General features: G+C 41.0%; 1 protein-coding gene across 1 annotated transcript in view; it reads left to right on the top strand.

Moving 5' to 3' along the window:
- The first annotated feature begins 2,055 nt into the window (after window positions 1–2,055).
- dlec1 (DLEC1 cilia and flagella associated protein) overlaps window positions 2,056–16,108 on the top strand; it is a 177,153-nt gene continuing 163,100 nt past the window's right edge. Inside the window, exons 1-4 of the mRNA XM_060825652.1 lie at window positions 2,056–2,157; window positions 10,148–10,278; window positions 12,189–12,281; window positions 14,538–14,678. Of these exons, the coding sequence (XP_060681635.1) occupies window positions 10,171–10,278; window positions 12,189–12,281; window positions 14,538–14,678 (342 nt within the window). The 5' untranslated portion in view covers window positions 2,056–2,157; window positions 10,148–10,170. The remainder of the gene's footprint in view (window positions 2,158–10,147; window positions 10,279–12,188; window positions 12,282–14,537; window positions 14,679–16,108) is intronic.

Below are 16,108 nucleotides of genomic sequence, written 5' to 3'. Positions count from 1 at the left end.
TTCAAAACAATGCAGCAATACTTTGTTTTAAAATCACTTTTCTCATTTCAGTTCACAATTAAAAACATAGAATAAAAAGACAGTCTTTTCAGTGTTTAAGGCAGCATAGAGAATACTTGTCTGTATTAATCACAAGCTAAAAATGTGTTGCTGGAAAAGCGCAGCAGGTCAGGCAGCATCCAAGGAACAGGAGATTCGACATTTCCGTTATAAACCCTTCTTCAGGAATCATTCCTGAAGAAGGGCTTATGCCTGAAACTAGACATAAGCTAGACCACAGGTAGAGTACTGTGTGCAGGTCTGGTCACCACATTCTCTGAAGGTGTGACTATATTAGACAGGGTGCAGAGATGATTCACCATAATGTTACCCCCAGATAGAGCATATTAGCTATGAAAGAGAAGACTGGAGTGGAATGTGTTTAGAATTTGCAGGAAGACAAAGACTTGATTGAGGTATACAAAATTATGAGGGACATAAACAGGGAGAAACCTTTCCCTTAAGAGGGGTGTCAATGACCAATGTAGATTGTTTTATTGAAAGAGGCAGGAGGGTTAGGATTAAAAGGATGTTGGATATTTGGAACTCTATTGGAAAAGGGCAGTAGGGGCTGGAATTCTCACCATTTTAGTATTTAGAGGAGTACTTGAAACACACCTATAGCATGTAAAGCTACTGGCCAAGTGCAGATTCACTTTGATAAGTGCTTGATGGTATAGATTCAATGGCTGAAACATCTAACTCAGTGCTGCAAATGACAAAAAAAAAATTTCAATCAACGTGTTCATAAAGGTTGTGAAATATCCCTGGGCAAGAAGAAAGTGAGGTCTGCAGATGCTGGCGCTTTTTCAGCAACACATTTTCATCCCTGGGCAAGAACCTACATCTTCAAAAATAACAAGACCATGAGATATAGTAGAAGCAGAAGCTAGTCATTCAGCCCATTGAGTCTGCTCTGCCATTCAGTAAGATGTGATCATCCTCAATTCCAATGTCCTGCCACACAACTCTTGATTTCCTCTTAATGATTAAAAAAAAATCAGTCTACCTCTTGGATATACTTAACGACATTCTCAACCATCATCTGCAGCAAAGAATTTCCATAGATTCACTATTCTCACTAAGAGCTTCCTTTTTATCTCTGCACTGGGCCACTACACTGCACCACAGGATGACCAGTTCTGAGGAAGGGTCACCAGACCTGGACCTGTGGCTATTCCTGATGAAGGGCTTATGCTCGAAACGTCGAATTCTCTATTCCTGAGATGCTGCCTAACCTGCTGTGCTTTGACCAGCAACACATTTGCAGCTGTGATCTCCAGCATCTGCAGACCTCATTTTTTACTGTGGATTTCATCCCCTATTGATTTTGCCCCCCAGTCTTTTCTTTGTGATAAGAACTTTAGCATCTGGAGCAGAAGTTGAGGTCTGACCTCTGAGCCAGTACTGCCTGCTCCATAGCTGTGTGGAGCATCACTGAACAGGTTGAATAGCAAAGTGCCCAGAAATACTTTTTAGTATGATATTTTTGATCGGCAGGTTTTAAAACACAAACAGACATTCCCTTTAAAAAGGTAATATGGAAATGACCACCTGATCCAGTGAGCTCCCTTTACTTAGCAGCCCGCTGTCTCCTTCTCCAAAATGGCGGCGGCCGCCTCCTTCACGTCATTCACGCGCCCATGGGGCAACACCTCAAAACATTAGCCAACACAGTCGAGAGATTGCATAACACCGCCTCTTGGCGCGGTCAACCAATCCCGCCCACTATTCGCGGAGCAGCCAATAATGATGAACAAGCCGGACAACGCCCCCTTATTGGATGTCTGTCAGCCGCAGGACGGCCAATTGGGCCGAGAGATTGGGAAATGCGTTTCGGCCATTGGGCAGCCCGCGTAATGAGGTCCAATGACAAGGCAAGTCCTTGCAGTCCCTGAGTGTGATTGGTTGGTCGTCGGCCCCGGTGACATAATTGGGTAGCATGGGCAGCCAGTGAGATGTCAGTCATGGCGGGCCGTGCCTGGCTGCCATGGTAACCGCTGTCAAACAGACATGATGGCGTTGGCCGGTTGGAATTTGCGTTTTCAGTGAGGCAATCTGACCGAGGGAGAGGGAAAACTTGGGGAACCTCGCCCAGGCTTTCGCATTCTGCAAACTGTGTGTATTTATCAATTCATCACTTTACTATCTGGGAGAGGATGGCCATGACTCTTTGGCTCTAATACGGTCTGTGCTCGTTAGCATCAGAATAGAACATGATGCAAAACCTCCTGTTTACAGATGCAGAGATAATTTTCTTTTTTAATGGAGGTGCCGGTGTTGGACTGGGGTGTACAAAGTTAAAAATCACACAACACCAGGTTATAGTCCAATAGGTTTAATTGGAAGCACACTAGCTTTCGGAGCGACGGTCCTTCATCAGGTGATAGTGGAGGACTCAATCCTAACACAGAATTTATAGCAAAAATTTACAGTGTGATGTAACTGAAATTATACATTGAAAAATTGATTGCCTGTTAAGTCTTTCATCTGTTAGAATACAGTGATAATTTCACTTCTTTCATTTGTAAATCACAAAACCTTTTTTAAAGTTGCATTCTTGGGTTAGCTGTTATCAATGGTGATCACTAGACAATATGTTGAAGGTGTTGGCCCCCTGTGTTCTCTGCCTATGCCATGATATTTAGATTGATTCTAATCTAAAAAGTGAGATAACAGAGTTTTACATGAATGTATGCAGTTTTTGAACAAAGGACAATGTAACCCTGCAAGTACAAATTCACCCCACAAAATATATGTGTGCATGCGGGTCTTTGTCTCTGTGTGTGTGTGTGTGTGAGTCACCTGAAGAGTAGCGACTCTGATCTTGGTGGTCCGGTGCAGGTGAGTGTGGCACTGGAAAGGTACAGCAGGGCACGCAGCATCCAAAGAGCAGGAGAGCCGAGGTTTCGGGCATAAGCCTTTCATCAGGAGTGGGGATGGGGAAAGGGGGTTAAGAGATAAATAGGAGGGTTAGGGTTGGGGGAAGGTAACTGGGAAGGCAATAGGTGGTTTCAGGTGAGAGGTGATAGTGGTAGGTCAGAGGAGAGGGTGGATTGAATAGGTGGGAAGGAAAATGGACATATAGGACAGTTCAAGAGGGCAGTGCTAAGTTGGAGGATGGATCTAGGATGAGGTGGGGGAAGGGGAGATAAGGAAACTGGTGAAGTCATCATTGATGCCATGTGGTTGAAGGGACCCAAGGTGGAAGATGAAGCATTCTTCTTCCAGTTGTCGGATGGCTTGGATTTAGAAATGGAGGAGGCCATTGCATGTCTTTGGTGGAGTGGGAGAGGGAGTTGATGTGGTCAGCTACAGGATGGTGTGTGTGTGTGTGTGTGTAGAGGAGATCATATTGAGAGTAACGGACACAGTAGATGAGTTGACCCAGTGAAATTAAAGGAATGGCGATATATTTCTAAATCAGGCTGGTGAGTGGCTTGGAGGGGAATTTGCAGGAGGTGGTGTTCCGAAGTATCTGCTACTCTTGTTCTTCTAAATGGAAATAGTCGTGGGTTTGGAAGATGCTGTCTGAGTATTTTGGGTGAATTTCTGCCGTGAATCTTGTAGACTGTACACGCTGCTGCTGAGTGGTGATGGTGGATGCTTGTGGAAGTGGTGCCAATAAAACAGGCCGCTTTGACCTGGATGGTGTATTGAGTATTGTTGGAGCTGTACTCACACAAGCAAGTGGGTTGGGGGAAGGGAGGGAGGTGGAGTCTCGGTCTTCCAACTTACTGTTGACTTGTTCCTTGCAGATGGTGAACAACTTTTGGGGAGTCAGGTGGTGAGTTACTTATGACAGAATTCCTAGCCTCTGACATGCTCTTGTGGGCACTTTATTTATGTTGTGAGTCCAGTTGAGTTTCTGATCAATGGTAACCCTACAGGATATTGATAGTGGTGGATTCAGTGATGGTAACACCATTGAATGTCGAGGAGCGGTGGTTAGATTGCCTCTTATCAGAGACTTATTGGAGATGGCCATTGCCTGGCCTTTGTGTGCCGCAGATGATACTTGCACTTATCAGCCCAAGCCGGGATATTATCCAGATTTTGTTACATTTGATCATGGACTGCTTCAATACCTGAGGAGTTATGAATGACACTGAACATTGTGAATAATTTCTAACATCCTCACTTCTGACCTTATACTGGAGGAAAGGTCAGATATAAAAGGAAGGATATAGAATTGGCTGAGTAATAAGAAATGGATAATTTTTAGCCTAGAGGGACATTTGTAGTGAAAGCTCCCTAAGCATCAATATTGGAACCCTTGCTTTTCATGATATTTATTACTGACTGAGACCTTGATGTGGAGGGCACACCTCAATGTTTTCAGATGATACAAAACTTAGAAGCATTGTAAACTATGAAGACAACAGTACAGAACTTAAAAAGACATTATTGGAATGGACACTAGGTAGTAGATGAATTTAATGCAAATATGTGGTGATGCTTTTTGGATGGAGGAACATGAGACAGACAGTATATAATAAGAGATACAATTCTAAAGAGGGTACAGCAGTGAAGGAACTGCGTGTACATGTACATTGATCATTGAAGATGGCAGTGAATAAAGTATACAGTATCCTCAGCTTTATTAGTAGGGGCATAGAGAACAAGAACAAGGAGGTGATGCTGAATTTTTTTTAAGATTTGTTAGACCTCATTTGTCATATTGTGCACTATTCTGGGCAAATATTATGCGAAAGATGTGAACTTGTTTGAGAGAGTGCAGAAGAGGTTTCCAAAGATGAGAAACATACGTTATGAAGATAGTTTGGCAAAGGTGGGACAATGATATTTAAAGAATAGAATGGTATTTGGAGATTTGATTGGTGCATTCAAAATCATGAGGGGTCTGGTTAGAGTAGATTGGGATTTGTAAAAAAAGATCAGGAACAGTGGGGATGATGTCCAATGGAGAGGAGTAGTGCTGGATGGAGAAGGAAGTTGATATGAGTAGGGAGACGATGGATGAAGGTGATAAGAAGAGAAAGACAGGAGTGAAATATGTGAAAGGTGCAAAAGGGGATAGACTGCTGAACAGGGAGGAAAGGGGGCCTTTGTTCATTAGTAAATATTTAATACCTTGGGAACACACAGACATTGTTTCTACTCGCTAGGGAATCTACGATCTGGGACATTGCCTTAGGATAATGGAGAGAACATTTTGGATTGCTTTGAGGAGAAATTTCTTGAAATGCTTGTAAATCTTTGAAATTCTGTCTCAGAGGATTATGGATACTTCATCTTGAAGGTTGGGAAAGACAGTTTTTTGATCTCTCAGGAAATCAAGGAATTTTGAAAGTGGGCTGGAATATCGAGTTGAAACTCAAGATCTGCTAATAAAAACACAAAAAGTAGGAACAGGAGTGGTCTGGTGAACCTCTATTGCACTCTGTCATTGGCAAGTGTATCCACCCTTAGGTGAGGAGACCAAAAACTGCATTCAGTACTCCAGGTATGGTTTCACTAAGTCTTGCAGTACAATATCCTTACTTCTGTAGTCAGGCCATGCACCATGAGGAAGAACGCAGAGTATATTCAGGATGGTTTCTTAGAATAATAAGTTCTGGATCCATTCAAAGATCAGGCTGTTTTGGATCTGGTAATGTGTTAATGAGGCAGGTTTTATAAATGATCCTAGAATAAAAAATCCTCGAGGGAAATGTGACTGTAACATGGTAGGAGACTGAGAAACTTGAGTCAGAAGCAACTATGCTAAACTTAAATAAAAATAATTACTTGGGAACAAGGATAGAGTTGACTGGAGTAGACTGGGAGTTAGAGTCAATACAGTATGGAAACAGACCCTTCAGTCCAATCAGTGCATGCTGACCATATTACCAAACTAAACTAGACCCACCTGCTGCTCTTGATCCATACCCTTTCAAACATTTCTTATTTATGTACTTATCTAAATGTCTTTTAAATATTGTAACTGTACCTGCCTTCATTGCTTCCTCTGGAAATTCATTTCTCACACGAACCATTCTCAGTGTAAAAAAACTGCCACATCCTTTTAAAATCTTTCTCCTCTCACCTTGAAAATAAGACCCCTAGTCTTGAAATCCTCCACCCTAGGGCAAAGACACCCGATATTCACCTTATCTATACCCCTCATTATTGTATAAACCTCTATAAAGTCATTTCTCAACCTCCTACACTCCAGTGAAAAAGCCCCAGCCTTTCCAGCTTCTTCTTCTAACTGAAACCCTCCATTCCTGGCAACATTCCAGTAAATCTCTTCTGAACGCTCTCCAGCTTAATAATATCCTTTCAATAACAGGGAGACCAGAACTGGACAGAGTACTCACTCAATGATGCCTCACCCATGTCTTGTATAACCTTAACATAATGTCCCAACTCCTATGCTCAAAGATCTGAGCAATGAAGGCAAGCAAGCTAAATGCCTTACCACCCCATCTATACACAAACTTCAAATAATTATTTACTTGAACTCTGAGGTCTCTGTGTTCTCCAACACTGGCCAAGACGTTATTTGCACAAGTCTTGTCTTTGTTTGATTTACTAAAATGCAAATGTTTTAAAAAAACTAGTTCATGACTCATTGCAAAGTTATATCCAAATGAGGAAGGAGGATTCTAGGAAGAAGTTCAATCAACTGTGGCCAAACAGTGATGCTAAGGACAGTATCAAAATGAAAGAAAAAAAACAATGTGGTAAACATTAGTGGTAAATCAGGGGATTGGCAAAGTTTTAAAATCCAACAAAAGATGACCACAAAACTTGAAAAAAGAGAGAAAATTAACTGTGAGGACAAACTTGCAAATATCACAATATGTATTTTTCTTAAATATATTCTTTAAATATATGCAAAAAGAGGAAAGAGGCAACAATGAGCTTAGGGTCCTTAGATAATGAGGCTGGGGAGATAGAGGAAAGCAATAAGCACAACAACTATCACTGGAGAAAAAAAGTTCTATAGAAACAAATAGGGCTGAAAGCTGATAGGTTCCTGGACTTGATGGATTTCAACCTAGGATTTTAAAGGAAGAACCTTCAGAGATTGTCAGTGCACTGGTAGTAATCTTCCAAGCATCTTTAAATTCTGGAAAAGTCCCAGAGGACTGGAAAACTGCCAATGTAACACCATTGGTAACTAGGCAGGTGACTTGATAACTGTCATTGAGAAATGTTAGAGTCCATTATAAAGGATGTAATAGCAGAGCATTTACAAACATAACATAATCAACAAAATCACATTGTTTCATGAAGGGGAAATCAGGCCTGTCAAATTTATTATAGTTCAATGAGGAGTTAACACGCGTTGATCAATGGGAACCAGTGAATGTAATATATTGAGACTTTCATACGACATTTGATAATATCAAATAAGACACTTTAAAAAAATTTATTCACAGATTGTGGGTGTTGTGGCCTGGGTGATTAAATATATTTAAGGCAGAGATAGATAGATAGAATTTGAATCAATAAGGGAATCAAGAGTTATGGAGCAAAAGCAGGAAAGTGAAGTTAAGGATTAAGACCATAAGACATAGGAGTGGAAGTAAGGCCATTTGGCCCATCGAGTCCACTCTGCTATTTAATCATGTCTGATGGCATTTCAACTCCACTTATCCACCTCCACTCTCCCCTTCGTCCTTAACTCTTTGTGAGATCAAAAATTTATCAATCTCAGACTTAAAGACATTTAACGTACCGGCCTCCACTGTGCTAAACTTCAAGTTTATTACACAAAAGAAATGAAGATAAAGTAGAATAAACATATTCATTTACATGTAGCACAAGTTTTAAAGATGTTGAAACACATGGTAAAAATACAAATCCGTTAATCCCACAGCAGCCTGTAGTAGCACTCAAACACCAGAAGGACGATAACATAGAGTCCTATAGCACCGAGACAGACCTTTTGACCCTAACTGCTCTATGCTGACCAAAATGTCCATCCAGACTAACCTCATTTCTCTGCATTTGGCCCATATCCTTGTAATCCTTTCCTGTCTGTGTATTTGTCCAAATGTCTTTTAAATGTTGTTAATGCCTCAACCATTTTCGCTGGCAGGTCATTCCATATGCCTAACCACTCTGTGTAAAAAAGTTGCCCCTCAGGTTTCCTTTTATTCTTTCCCCTCTAACCTTAAACTGATGGTCTCTAATCCTTGATTCCCTAACCCTGGGAAAAAGACTGAGTGCATTCAACCTATCCATGCCACTCATGATCTTATAGGGTCCCCCCTTAGTCTCCTACACTCTAAAGAGAAAAGTCCTAGCTTGTCCAATCTCTCTCTATAACTCAGACCCTTAAGTTCTGGCAACATCCTTATAAATATTTTCTGCACTGTTTGCAGTTTGATAACAGCCTTCCAATAGCAATGTGACCAAAACTGAACACAATATTCCAAGTGTGGCCTCACCAACATCCTGTACAACTGCAAAATAACTTCCCAACTTTTATACTCAATGCTCTGCCTGATGAAGGCCAGTGTGCCAAAAGCCTTCTTCACTGCCCTGTCTACCTGTGACTCCACTTTCAGAGAACTATGCACCTGAACTCCAAGGACCCTGTGTTCCACTACAATCATTAGTGCCCTACCATTCTCCATGAAACTCCTACCTTGATTTGACTTTCCATAATGCAAGACCTCACACTTATGGAAATTAAACTCCATTTGCCATTTCTCAGCCCACATCCCCAGCTGCAATTTCTGAGAACCTTCCTCACTATCCACAATGCCACCTATTTTAGTGTTATCTGCAAACTCACTCACCGTGCCTTGTATATTCTCATCCAAATCATTGATATAGATAACAAACAACAATGGACCCAGCACCAACCCCTGAGGCACACCACGAGCCAATACTCTTGTCAATTCTGCATGAGGTTTGACTTAGCTGTGACTTTAATTTCTGGACGTGAGAATCTTTCTCCATGATATATCATATAACTGAACTTAAACTTTCTCAGCTTTACATATCAGGTTCAATGTTTTAACCAGTCACTTCTGATTTGGAGCTTTTGAACTAAACTCTTAACACTAATGTAATCTCTTTCTTAATAGTGCCTCCCTTTCTACAAAACATATTTTCCATATCCAACTTCTACGAAGATGTCTGCAAACTTCCTAACTAAAACATAAATTTTTTTTAAAGCTTTGGGTATTTATCTTAAACCAAACAAAAAATTCTAGAATCTTCTATCTGAAAGCGTAATGCACTATACTTTGCATTTTACTTATTTCACTTGTAAGCTGTCCCATTGATTGCACAAAGTCTCTCTCAAATACTGTGATTCAAAGTCAATCACCATGGCTGCAGAAATGCTTACAAGTTAATATTAAATCCCTTCAGACAGACAGACCAAACTTAACACCACTAGTTCAAAATCCAAACTCATAAATAAAAGAAATTAAAATATATCTTGCATATCCTTGTTATGTGTACTTTGCAGGAAAGGCTGGCATAATTTTCCATCCTGTAGCCACTGAGAAGGTGGCAGTGAGCTTTCCTCTTGAACTGATGCAGCCTTTCAGCTCGGAGTTCATTGGTTCCAAGATTCTAACCCAATGTCAATGAAATGAAACTAGGGATCAACGAGAAATGTAGGTGAACTTGAGGACTGTAGGTGCTGGAGATTAGAGTCAAGATTAGAGTGATGCTGGAAAAACAGAGCAGGTCAGGCAGCATCCAAGGAGTAGGAAAATCAATGTTTCAGTTCCTGATGAAGGGCTTCTGCCCAAAACGTCGATTTTCCTGCTCCTCGGATGCTGCATGACCTGCTCTGTTTTTCCAGCATCACTCTAATCAACAAGAAATGTGACATTGCCTGTGTCACCCACAGCCTAAGAAGAAATACATTGCAAAAATAAAGCGTGCATTGCTGAAAGTCTTTCAACACACAGATATTCACTCAGCACAATGCAAAGAGCAGGTATGTCTTAGTCAGGAATCTCCACAGTACATAGACAGTGCCGAACAAAGAGAAGTGGAACAGGAGTGTTGTTACACCACAGAAGGAGACGATTTAACCCAATGAGCCATGTCAATTTAGTAGCTTTCTTTTCATTCCTGTTACATCTCTTCTTCCTTTCCCTAATAATTAAGACAATTTTTTTTTTAGGTTGCTGACAGAATATTTGTGAAATGCTTGAAGAGGAGACTGTGGAAAAGAATGGTTCCAGTTCAGTGGAAAGTGAAATCTTTGTGCTGCAAACCCCAACACCACAAAATTCAGTTTCAGAACTGACAAAGGTAAAATAGACATTAGACTTAATGGACATTGAGGAAGAGATAAACGATGAAAGACCTGGACACTATTTTTTCCTTTACTAGCTTACCTCTTGTGGAATTCCAGTGGCTGGAAGATTGTACAAGTTCCCACTGCAAAAAAAAAGAGGTGCCCTCAGAAATAGTACATTGAGTTTTGCTTATTATCTTGATTGATCAACTATCCTGAAAAATAATTACCACTTAGATATTTCAGTAAATAAATTTCTTCTCCTCACCAATATATCCATAACAAATTAAAATTATAATGTTGGTGTTGATGTCTTGACAGTAGAATCTTACTGAATTAATTTGGGCGGCACGGTGGCACAGTGGTTAGCACTGCTGCCTCACAGCACCAGAGACCCGGGTTCAATTCCCGACTCAGGCGACTGACTGTGTGGAGTTTGCACTTTCTCCCCGTGTCTGCGTGGGTTTCCTCCGGGTGCTCCGGTTTCCTCCCACAGTCACAAAGATGTGCGGGTCAGGTGAATTGGCCATGCTAAATTGCCCGTAGTGTTAGGTAAGGGGTAAATGTAAGGGTATGGGTGGGTTGCGCTTCGGCGGGTCGGTGTGGACTTGTTGGGCCGAAGGGCCTGTTTCCACACTGTAAGTCTAAGTCTAACTCTAATTGAATTGAATTTATTGTCATGTGTACTGAGGCACAGTGAGAAGCTTTGTCTTGTGAGCAAAGCAGGCAGATCACCGAGTTAAGTAGCATAAGTAAGTAAATAATAGGCAAACATTGACAAAAACAAAAACACAGGTACAGGTGAATGTTAAGAGTTTGAGAGTCCATTCAGTATTCTAACAACAGTAGGGTAGAAACTGTTATGAAACCGGCTGGTGCGTGTGTTCAGGCTTCCCCAATGGAGGAGGTTGTAGAAAAACATTGCCAGGTTGGGGTGGATCTTTGAGAACGCTGGTGGCCTTTCCTTGACAACGGGTCTGGTAGATGGATTCTATAGATGGGAGGTTGGCCTTTGTGATTGTCCGGGCCGAGTGCACCACTCTCTGTAACCATCTCTGATCTTGAATGGTACAATTGCCATACCAGGTGGTGATACATCCAGACAGAATGCTCTCGATGGCGCATCTATAAAAGTTGGCAAGGGTATTCGCGGTCATGCCAAATTTCCTCAGCTGCCTGAGAAAGAAGAGACGTTGTTGAGCTTTTGTAACCAGTGCATCCACATGAAGAGTCCAAGAAAGCATGTTGTGGGTGACCACTCCCAGAAGCTTGACACTCTTCACTCATTTCATCTCTGTGCTGTTGATGTGTAGGGGGGCATGAATAACATCCAGCCGAAAGTCACTAATGAGTTCTTTGGTTTTGCCGGCATTGAGAGCTAGGTTGTTCTCAGCGCACCATTTATCCAGGTCTTCCACCTCCCATTTGTAGTCTGTTTTGTCATCAGCTGAGATTCGACCAACTATGGTGGTGTCATCAGCGAACTTGTAAATGGTATTAGTCTAATATTTGGTGAGCAGTCATGGGCATACAGCCAGTACAGTGGGGGGCTAAGTACACATCCCTGGGGGGACTCCAGTGTTGAGTGTTAGTGAGGATGAAATATTGTCCCCAATCTTCACTGTGGGTCAGGAAACTGAGGATCCAGTTGCGGAGAATGGGGCTTAGTCCAAGATCATTGAGTTTATCAGTCAGTCTTGAGGGGAAAATAATGTTGAAGGCTGAACTGTTTGCATGATCTCAGATACCCCAAAGAATTTTACATCCATGCCTTGGAACACTTCACCATAATGAACAGTTTTGAACACTTCCTTCAGAAACAAGAAAATGTCAATCATTTTCTTTTACAGACACCGAAGATTATATTACTTAAGTAGGAAAAAAGCTTTCAATTATTGTCATTTCTTTTTCTTGTTCCTGTCAGGATGTCTGTGAGCCATATGAAAATGAAAATGACCAGGCTACTTCTTCAGAACCGTTTATGTACAGACACCGGCCAACATCAGGAAGAACACAGGTAAAAAGACATTAAGTTAGTGTAGTCAACCAAATCTATCCTAGTCGTTAGGTGGAAAGAATTTAAAACTGCATGGTATTCAATGTACCTAATATCAAGATTAAGTGTGTCAAGTAAAGTCAATTACTCTAGTGCGAAGAATCAGAACAAGACATTCTAATATAGCTTTAATGATTTCCATTAATATACTAACTACTTATTAGAGCTATTGGTGGGGTGTCTTCTAGACTTCTGTGTGCAGTTTGGTCACCCTGCTTTAGAAAGAATATTATTAATTTGGAGAGAGTTCAGAAAAGATTTACCAGGATCTTGCCGAGAATGAAGGGACTTCTTTCACAGGAGCATAGGAGGTTGAGAGGTGACCTTACAGAGGTTTATAAAACCATGAGGGGTATAGGTAAGGTGAATAGCAAGGGTCTTTTTCCTAGAGTGGGAGTGTTCAAAACTAAGGGACATATTTTTCAGTTGAGAGGAGAAAGTTTTAAAAAGGACATGAGAGTGATTTGTGTGTAGAATGAACTGCCAGAGGAAATGGTGGATGCAGGTACAGTTACAGTGTTGAAAAGACATATGGATAAGTACATGAATAGAAAAGGTTTGGAGGGATATTGGCCAAATGCAGACAAGTGGGACTAGGTTAGTTTGGTCAGCTGAACTTATTGGACTGAAAGGCCTGTTTCCACTTTGTATGACTTTATGATTCTGTGGGCTGAAACCAAAGTCAAAAGTGGTGAAACTTTTCTTGTCAACCAGTGGTATAACCAATTCATCAAGGCTTGCAGCGGATAAAATAATTAGTTGTTTTAGAATTCCTCTTACCTTCCTGTCAGAATAAAATGCAGAATCTGTCAATTGTTCTGCAATCATTTTTTTGTTTTAATCAAGATTAGTTGCTGTAGTCTTAGTAATGTGTTCTGTTTCCCCAAGTGACAGTTAAAGTAGCTGCTGTGGAATTTAGATCATAGTGTGCACTTTTCGATTAGCGTTGTTTGCTTTGTTATTTTCTGAATAAATAACCTTGGTTTGTCTTAAAATAGATCACTTGTGTGAGTCTTGCTTAATTCCTGTCTCACCTCCAACATATTGGCTGACACAACAGCGTTAAGTGTCACTGTTTTTATCATGTTCTGGATTAGTAGTGCTGGAAGAGCACAGCAGTTCAGGCAGCATCCAAGGAGCAGCGAAATCGATGTTTCGGGCAAAAGTCCTTCATCAGGAATAAAGGCAGAGATCCTGAAGCGTGGAGAGATAAGCTAGAGGAGCTTATCTCTCCACGCTTCAGGCTCTCTGCCTTTATTCTTGATGAAGGGCTTTTGCCCGAAACGTCAATTTCACTGCTCCTTGGGTGCTGCCTGAACTGCTGTGCTCTTCCAGCACTACTAATCCAGAATTTGGTTTCCAGCATCTGCAGTCATTGTTTTTACCTCGTTGTTTTTATCACGGTCAATATCACAGATCTAAGGTTCTTGTGGCACAATGGTATGTCCCTATGTCTGAGCCAGGAGGCCTGAATTCAAGTCCCACCCCAATCCAGAGGTGTGTAATAGCATATTTGAACAGGTTGATTTAAGGAAAAATAATATCACATGAGAGCTTGATTCTGCCCTTGAGCCAAACCCACAGATGTGCACTTTGAACTGAAGAGTTCCAGACAGTGAATAGAGGCTGGGAATCTGCAGATTTCCCCTTCCCCCCACCTCCAGGATGCTGAAATCAATTGTAATACTTCTGTTGCTATTCAACAGAGCTAAATAACGTCACTCCACTTTGTTGCTGTACAAAGAAACATGCTGTTGAAGCTTTTCATCTTGTATGCATCATGACAAGTTCAAGAATGCCAAATTTCATAGAGTCATATAGCACAGAAACAGACCCTTCAGCCCAACATGTCCATGCTGACAAGATTTCCTAAATTGACTACTCCCATTTGCCTGCATTTGGCCCCAAACCTTTCCTATTCATATATACGTCCAAACCAAAGTGATTACACTTTATACAGCATTAGAAAAGGATGCTGATTGATTGGTAAGTAGACTCTAATCGGTTGAGGTGTTGCCATGGTAAATGCACCAGGGAACCATTGCCCCCCTCATTTGTTTCACTTAAAAAAGGCAATGTTTGGATGAATATCTTCAACAGCATGTTCCTTTTTTCCAACAATATTCAACTTCTGGTCTATGAAGGGACTATTAATCCAGATTGCTGAAGAAATGTGTGATCTTGCAATGTGTCTCACTTTCTGTTTTTGTCAAATAGGACATTTCTTTTTTATTGGCAAGTATCTTTAAGGACCTTTACACTGGAGGAGTTATTGGAGAGGACATAATAAAGAACCTTTTGAGGTCACGTGGTGGAGATGATGAGTACCACGAGCAATTTGTGCAACAGCTTCAAGAGGTACAATCGCCTTTTCCTCCTTTCATACAGTCCCTTCATTTTACAAGGTTCCCTTTTGAGTGTTCCATTTTCTACCAAATTGCACATGATTGCTCACCTCTTTCTCTCTTGAAGATGTTCACTCTTTCCTCAGCGGAGCACATTTGCTACTGCAGTTCAACTGATCATAGAGCAAATGTTGAGCCTGTGAGTGCCAGCAGTGTAACCCACAGTGAGAAGCTTGATGGGTGAGCTTAATGCAGCTCTCCTTGATGTCCAAAAAGCTTGTCATTTCCAGAATGAAGTCACTGAACATTTACTGGAGCAGGAACCCTTCTTAATTTTCCACTCTTTATCCCAGAGCCTGTTGCCATATAAGGAGGCTGTCATTCTGAGTTTTCCTGATGAAGGGCTTATGCTCGAAACGTCGAATTCTCTATTCCTGAGATGCTGCCTGGCCTGCTGTGCTTTGACCAGCAACACATTTTCAGCTGTCATTCTAACTGAACTGAGAACAGATAACAGAGATCAAATCTGGGTGTCTGTACCTTACCACTTCAGGTACACTGTGAGTGGAGGTGATGTAGGCTGGCTGTTTGAGTGGAGGTCCTCTAATGGCACACTGTTTTAGGGTTATTCACACCTGCCTTTCTGCTGCCATGTTCCCTTTCCATCTGTTATTCTTCCATTTATTTTTCCTTTGGACACATCTTTTGTTTCTATGTGCAACATTAAGTAACTTTCCCACTTTCCCTTTTCTCTGACATCTGTGCTTATTTTAAAACCATTCTTCACTAACATCGTTCAATATTGATATTAACCTAACCCTATTGATAGGTCATTGATTCGAAACTTCATCTTTCTTTTTGTTGTTCCAATAGATTTAAGCACTGGTTGTTTCAACTCCATATTCTGTTTGTGCTTTCAGGCATGTGTGGTAGTTTGTTTAATTTTCTTTTTTACTAGCTATACTTTTGACATTGCAAGATGAATGTTAAGAGTAATTTCTTCTCTTGATTTTTGCAATTTTTCTTTCATACTCATTTGATCTCCCCCAAGCATCCAACTCTTTCAAGTGTCAAAAAATACCTCAAAGTAAATTTGCAGTTACTTCAATCCCTAGAGAGCTGAGGTTGGAAGATTTATACAGATGAACCACGATTATCCAAATTTTGGATTATCTGGCAAGATTGCAAGGTCCCGATGCTCGGCTAACCGATGTTATCTGGCATTTGATTAACTGAACGAAATACTCCCTGCTTGTGTCCTTCGGATAATCAATGCTCCTCTGTATGTGATAAACTTCTGAAATGTAAATTTATATCCAAGATCTACCATAAAGCTGTTGTACCTTTGTGTTAGACCATAAGTGGAGGACTTTGTTTTAAATTCATTCACAGGATGAGGGTGGTGCTGGCTAGGCTAGCATTTATTGCTACTGCCTTATTGGC

The sequence above is a fragment of the Hemiscyllium ocellatum genome, chromosome 5 (assembly GCF_020745735.1).
Source record: "Hemiscyllium ocellatum isolate sHemOce1 chromosome 5, sHemOce1.pat.X.cur, whole genome shotgun sequence".
In the NCBI taxonomy this organism is placed as follows: Eukaryota; Metazoa; Chordata; class Chondrichthyes; order Orectolobiformes; family Hemiscylliidae; genus Hemiscyllium; species Hemiscyllium ocellatum.
The sequence above is the reverse complement of the archived record's forward strand: the minus strand, read 5'-3'. Positions and strand labels throughout refer to the sequence as shown.